The sequence below is a fragment of the Apteryx mantelli genome, chromosome 36 (assembly GCF_036417845.1).
Source record: "Apteryx mantelli isolate bAptMan1 chromosome 36, bAptMan1.hap1, whole genome shotgun sequence".
NCBI classification, from domain to species: domain Eukaryota; kingdom Metazoa; phylum Chordata; class Aves; order Apterygiformes; family Apterygidae; genus Apteryx; species Apteryx mantelli.
This window is the reverse complement of record NC_090013.1, coordinates 517,021-523,774: the sequence shown is the minus strand read 5'-3', so window position 1 is coordinate 523,774 and position 6,754 is coordinate 517,021. Positions and strand designations below refer to the sequence as shown.

The following is a 6,754-nucleotide window of genomic DNA, read 5'->3' as shown; positions in this document are numbered from 1 at the left end:
GTCAGCTGGGAAGGAGGAAGGGTTTTTTGGATCATTTCTGAAGGCTTTTTCTGTTTGTTTTTAAAGTAAAAGACTCTCGTTCATAACAGGATGCTCCTGCTACATAAAACCACATCACAGGCAAGACCGACGGCTGTGGAAGTTGAGAGCTTCCTCTGAGCCCCTTGGATCTCACCTCCTCGCTCTGGGGAAAAAGCCCCCGTTCCCTCCTACCGCCAGGCATTTAACTGAGGCCCCCACCGCTAAAGGCAGCCTGATTTGGGAGGGCAGAGCTCCCCCCCCCCAACAGCCCAGGCTCCTCTGCAAAGAGGCTGCAGCGGTTTCAGGAGCTGGTGCACCCAGCCCCTTGCTGAAGCAGCACTCTTTCTGAGGGATGTTACCTATTTTAGACCGAGTGGTTCCCGCACGCCAATCCGGTACACGCTCTTCTTTCACGCTAAAAGCTATTTACAGCAAAAATGATGTTCTGCAAGCCTAGAGAAACAGGAACAGCAATTTATACCAAACCAGGGACTGTTTCCACAGCCCAGGCTCTCTGCACCCCCCTCATAGCCAGTCCCTAGCGGCTGCTCCTCCTCTTATACCCACACTGCCCTTGAACGACCTGACGGGGGGCACCTGGCCTTAATCCCCCCCCCCCCCCCCCAGGGACCCGACCCAAGTGTCTGGCTGCTGATGCATAATGGGATGGGGAATGTCTTTAAACTAGTACCTACCCTGAATGTTTGGGGCTAGATAGCCCTTCAGGCGAGGTTATTTCTGGTGTGAAACCCTGGATGGGGTGCACTCAGAGGGAGGGCAGAGCTCGTCTTATGTTATGCCAGGGGAAACTGAGGCCGGGCAAGGCACTGACTTCCCTCGTGAGGCCGCCCCGCTCTCGCTGGGACCAGCAACGGGGGACCCAGAGGGACGGCCTAGGGCCAGCGCCTTGGTCGGGTCCCGGGGAGCTGCAGCTGAGGCCAGGGCAGCAGTGAAAGCCGGTCTCAGCCGTGGGCTCGCTGGGGGGGGCAGGCAGGTCTCTGCAGCTGGGGAGACCCCAAATGTGTGGGGATCGGCTCTGCCAGGGACGCTCCACTCCGGGGTTGCCGCTGCCACATGGATGCCATGAGAGGGGTTGCCCCAGTGCATCCGGGGGGAGGAGGGAAGGCTGCCAGGGGACATGGAGAGGCTGGAAACGGGTGGCAGAGGAAGGGGATCTTCCTGGGGGTGCCAGCAGGCACTGGGGGTCTCCTTGGAGGATATGGGGTGTCTGGGCAGGCGGGTGAGGAGGGGGATCTCCCCAGCAGGCACTGGGGGTCTCCTTGGAGGATATGGGGGGTCTGGGCAGGGGGGCGAGGAGGGGGCTCTCCCTAGGGATATGGGGGGACAGGGCAGGGGCATGAGGAGGGGGCTCTCCCCAGGGATATGGGGCCAGGCAGGGGGGTGAGGAGGGGGATCTCCCCAGGGGACACAGGGGGTCCCCTCAGGGGATATGGGGGGACAGGGCAGGGGCATGAGGAGGGGGCTCTCCCCGGGGGACACCAGGCCAAACAGGGGGGTGAGAAGGAGCTCTCCCCGGAGGATGTGGAGAGACAGGGCGAGGGGTGTCTCTCCCCAGAGGCCACGGGGCCAGGCAGGAGATGAGGAGGGCTCCGCCCCCCACTCCCTTCTATGGAGGCCTAGCGGCGAGGCTGAAGCCTCAACATGGCGGCCGCGTTGCCCCTGGCTACGGCGGCTTCCGGCCGGGCGGCGCGGCGCCGGCGGCGCGGCCGGAAGCGCGGGTCACGTGGCGCGGCCGAAGATGGCGGCGCCCGCGCCGGCGCCCGCGCCGCTGCTGCGTGTGGTGGCGGAGTGCGCGCGGAGCCGGGCGCGGGCCGGGGAGCTGCGGCTGCCGCACGGCGCCGTGCCCTGCCCCGTCTTCATGCCCGTGGGCACGCGCGGCACCGCCAAGGGCGTCACGGCGGCGCAGCTGGACGCGCTGGGCTGCCGCATCTGCCTCGGCAACACCTACCACCTGGGCACGCGGCCGGTGAGCGGCCCCGCCCCCGCCCCGGGGGAGCCCCGCCCCCACGGACCCCGCCCCGGGAGAGCCCCGCCCACATGGAGCCCACCCCATGGGGAGCCCCGCCCCCTGTCCCTAGGGGACCCGCCCCCTGAACCCCGCCCTGGGAGAGCCCCACCCCCAAGGACCCCGCCCCAGGAGAGCCCCGCCCACATGGACCCACCCATCAGAGCCCCACCCCTGCCTGGGGGAGCCCCGCCCCTGGAACCCCACCCCAGGAGAGCCCCGCCCCTATGGACCCCCCCCCAATCCCATTCCCAGTCCTGGGAGGGCCTGCCCCATGGTCCCGCCCCCTTTCTGGGGAAAAGCCACGCCCCCATGGACCCCACCCCAATTACCCTGCCCCCAGCCCATAGCCCTGCCCTGGACCCACCCCATAGCCACGCCCTGGGAGAGCCCTGCCCCCACAGCCCCGCCCCCAGCTCCATAAGGACCCGGACCCAACCCCAACCCCCCCGGGAGGCCCCGCCCCCATGAACCCCTCTCCAAGGGACCCCCCCATAGCCCCCCATGCACTGCGGGATGGGGCCTGGGATAGCCCTGCCCCCTGGAATGGCCCCACCCACCTCCCAGGTTAGCCCCACCCCCCTGGGCTGGTCTTACTCCCACCCCCCCAGCACCCACCCAGCTTAGTCCCACCCCCTGGGATAGCCCCACCCCCAGGTAGCCCCGCCCCCTGGGTCCCCCCATCCCCAGGGCACCCCATGCTGTGGGGGGGGGCAGTGGGGTGCCCCCCGCCCCCCCCAAAACCCGCAGCCTCGGGGGGCTCTGACGCGGCGGCAGCGGCAGGGCCCCGAGCTGGTGCAGCGCGCTGGCGGCCTCCACGGCTTCATGGACTGGCCCCACAACCTGCTCACGGTGAGGGCAGCCCCCCGCCGGGATCCCCCCCCCACCCAAAATGGGACCCCCCCCGTGCCGGCACCCCCACCCAAACCAGGATCCCCACCCCCACCGGACTGCGTGCCTGGACCCCGTGCTGGGACCCCCCCCCTCCGTGCTGGGACCCCCACTCAAACCGGGACCCCCCACCCCCACCGGACTCTACACCGGGACCTCGCGCCGGGACCCCCACCCAAACCAGGCCCTGCACCAGGACCCCGCGTCGGGACCCCCACCCAAACTGGGACCCCTTCCCAAACCGGACTCCATGCTGGGACCCAGACCTCCCCCACCGGACCCCCGCTCTGGCCCCCCCCCATGCAGAGCCTGGGGTGCCCCAGCCCCCCCTGCCCCGGACCCCACCGTGGAGCTTGGGACCCCCCCAGCTCCCCCACCGCATAGTTTGGGGGGGTCCCTCAGCTCCCCTTGCCCCGTCCCCCCCACCCCAGCCCCACCGCGGGGCTCGGGGTGCCCCAGACCCCCCACCTCAGGGCTCCCTCCCCCCAGCTCACTGCCTGCTCTCCCCCGTCCCCAGGACAGCGGCGGCTTCCAGATGGTTTCGCTGGTGGCGCTGTCGGAGGTGACGGAGGAAGGCGTCCGCTTCCGCTCGCCCTACGGCGACGAGGAGCTGCTGCTCAGCCCGGAGAAGTCCATGGAGATCCAGAACGCCCTGGGTGAGCGCCGGCACCGCGGGGTGCCCGTTTTGGGGGGGGGCCGGCGCCGCTCACTGCCCCCCTCGCCCCCCCCGCCAGGCGCCGACATCGTGATGCAGCTGGACGACGTGGTCAGCAGCACGACGACGGGGCCCCGCGTGGAGGAGGCCATGCGCAGGTCGGGGGCGCCCGCCGCCAATGCCGCCACCGCTGCTTCCGCCGCCGCCGCGGCCCGGCTCTGCCCGCCCGGCTCTGCCCGCCCGGTGCGGGGCCCTGACGCCGCCGCCCTCTGCCGCAGGTCCGTCCGCTGGCTCGACCGCTGCATCGCCGCCAACCGGCACCCGGAGCGGCAGCATCTCTTCGCCATCATCCAGGGCGGCCTGGACCCGGCCTTGCGCACCAAGTGCCTGGAAGGTAGCGGCGCCCTCCCGCTCCCCATCTTCATCCCGCTCCCTGGCTCCCTCCCGCTCCCCGGCTCACTCCCGCTCCCCATCTTCATCCCGTTCCCCATCTCCCTCCTGCTTCCCATCTTCAGCCCGTTCTCTGTCTCCCTCCCGCTCTCCATCTTCCTCCTGTTCCCTGTCTTCATTCCGCTCCCCAGCTCCCTCCCGCTCCCTGTCTCCCTCCCGCTCCCTCTCTTCCATTCCCTGTCATCCTCCCACTCTGCGGCTCCTTCCTGCTCCCCCTCTTCCATTTCCCGGCTCCCTCCCACTCCCTGTATTCATCCCATTCCCCAGCTTCCTCCCGCTCCTTCTCTTCCATTCCCTGTCGTCCTCCCACTCTGCGGCTCCTTCCCGCTCCCCCTCTTCCATTCCCCATCTCCCTCCCGCTCCCCATCTCCCTCCCGCTCCCCCTCTTCCATTCCCTGTCGTCCTCCCGCTCGCCGGCTCGGCAGCGGCCGGGCGCGGGCTGCTTCCCGGCTGCCTCCGCCGCAGAGATGACGCGGCGGGACGTGCCCGGCTTCGCCATCGGCGGCCTGAGCGGCGGCGAGGAGAAGGCCCAGTTCTGGCGCATGGTGAAGCTCAGCACCGAGCGGTTGCCCCGCGACAAGCCCCGCTACCTCATGGGCGTCGGGTGCGTTCCCACTGCCTCCCGCCGGCCGGAGATTCCCGGAGCTGGGGGCGGCGGGCAGCGCTGCCAGGAGCAGCGGGACGCGGGGAGCTGCGGGGTGTGCGGCGGCTGGGGAGCTGCGGGATGCGGGATGCAGGGAGCTGGGGGGAGCAGGGACCCCCAGGATGCAGGGAGCCGGGGGATGTGGGGCGCCCCAGGATACAGGGAGCCGGGGAAATGGGAAGTTGTGGGATGCAGGGAGCCAGGGAAATCGGGGAGCTGCAGGATGCAGGGAGCCAGGGGATGCAGGGAGCTGCGGGATGCAGGGAGCCAGGGGATGCCCCAGGATGCAGGGAGCCAGGGGATGCAGGGAGCTGCGGGATGCAGGGAGCCAGGGGATGTGGGGAGCCCCGGGATATGGGGAGCTGGGCGATGCAGGGAGCCCCAGGATGTGGGGAGCCGGGGAAATTGGGGAGCTGTGGGATGCGGGTCGCCCCGGGATGCAGGATGCCCCGGGATGCGGGGAGCCAGGGGTTTGCGAGGGGCCCTGGGATGCGGAGAGCTGCAGGGAGCCAAGGAAACCCGGGAGCTGCAGGATGCAGGGAGCTGGGGGAAGCGGGGGGGGTGGGGGTGGCGGCCCGTGGCCCCGCGGTGCCAGGGGCCGCCCGGCTCATCCCGCCCGGCTCATCCCGCCCGGCTCATCCCAGCTACGCCACCGACCTGGTGGTCTGCGTCGCCCTGGGCTGCGACATGTTCGACTGTGTCTTCCCCACGCGGACGGCGGTAAGTGGCGGCGGCGGCGGGGGACGGGGGGGTCCGGGGGGGACACGGCGGGGACGCCGCATCCCGGCGCAGCCCCTCACCCCGCTCCCGGCCCCCCCCCAGCGCTTCGGCTCGGCCCTGGTGCCCTGGGGCTCGCTGCAGCTGAAGAACAAGCAGTTCGCCAAGGATTTCCGGCCCATCGACGAGGACTGCGGGTGCCCCACGTGCCAGGGGTGCGTGGCGGCGGTGGGGGGGGGGACAGGGACGGCGCGGTGGCCTGGCCGCAGCTCTGATCCCCCCCCCCCGCCGCCGCCACGGCACGGGCTCTCTCCCCGCGCAGGTACAGCCGCGCGTACCTGCACGCGCTGCTGCGCAGCGACACGGCCGCCCTGCACCACCTCACCGTGCACAACATCGCCTACCAGGTGAGCCGGGAGGAGGGGGGGGTATCCCGGGCGGGGGGGGGGGTCCCGGTGCTGCCGCTGACCCCCCCCGCCGCTCCCGCAGCTCCAGCTGATGCGCTCCGTGCGCGAGAGCATCCTGGCGCAGCGCTTCCCCCAGTTCGTCCGCGACTTCATGCGCACCATGTACGGCTCCCGTGACAAGTACCCGGCCTGGGCCGTCGAGGCCCTCGCCTCCGTCCGCATCCCGCTGGACTGACGCTCCGGAGCCGCCGGATCCCCGGGCAGGGCTGGCGCTGCGGGGGGGCAGAGCGAGGCCCCGGCCCGGGTTTGCCCCCCCCTCCCCAACCCCAGGCGGTTTTATCCTATCACAGAATCACAGAATCGCTGAGGTTGGAAGGGATCTCTTGGAGATCATCTAGTCCAACCCCCCTGCTCAAGCAGGGTCACCTAGAGCACATTGCACAGGATCGCGTCCAGGCGCGTTTTGAATATCTCCAGAGAAGGAGACTCCACCACCTCTCTGGGCAACCTGTTCCAGTGCTCTGTCACCCTCACAGTGAAGAAGTTTTTCCTCATGTTCAGATGGAACTTCCTGTGTTTCAGTTTGTGCCCGTTGCCTCGCGTCCTGTCGCTGGGCACCACTGAAAAGAGTCTGGCTCCATCCTCTCGACACCCTCCCTTCAGATACTTGTACATGTTGATAAGATCTCCTCTCAGCCTTCTCTTCTCCAAGCTAAACAGGCCCAGCTCTCTCAGCCTTTCCTCATAAGAGAGACGCTCCAGTCCCCTAATCATCTTTGTGGCCCTTCGCTGGACTTGCTCCAGTAGTGCCACATCCCTCTTGTCCTGGGGAGCCCAGAACTGGACGCAGTACTCTAGATGTGGCCTCCCCAGGGCTGAGTAGAGGGGGAGAATAACCTCCCTTGACCTGCTGGCAACACTCTTCCTGATGCTCCCCAGGATAC

General features: G+C 69.2%; 1 protein-coding gene across 1 annotated transcript; it reads left to right on the top strand.

Moving 5' to 3' along the window:
• The first annotated feature begins 1,780 nt into the window (after positions 1-1,780).
• On the top strand, positions 1,781-6,394 carry QTRT1 (queuine tRNA-ribosyltransferase catalytic subunit 1). Its single transcript, XM_067314651.1, has 10 exons — positions 1,781-2,008; positions 2,831-2,899; positions 3,456-3,594; positions 3,673-3,751; positions 3,872-3,987; positions 4,509-4,647; positions 5,331-5,406; positions 5,509-5,618; positions 5,726-5,810; positions 5,893-6,394. Exons 1-10 carry the CDS (start codon positions 1,781-1,783, stop codon positions 6,043-6,045), a joined length of 1,194 nt encoding a protein of 397 aa, XP_067170752.1. The 3' UTR covers positions 6,046-6,394.
• Positions 6,395-6,754: the final 360 nt, after the last annotated feature.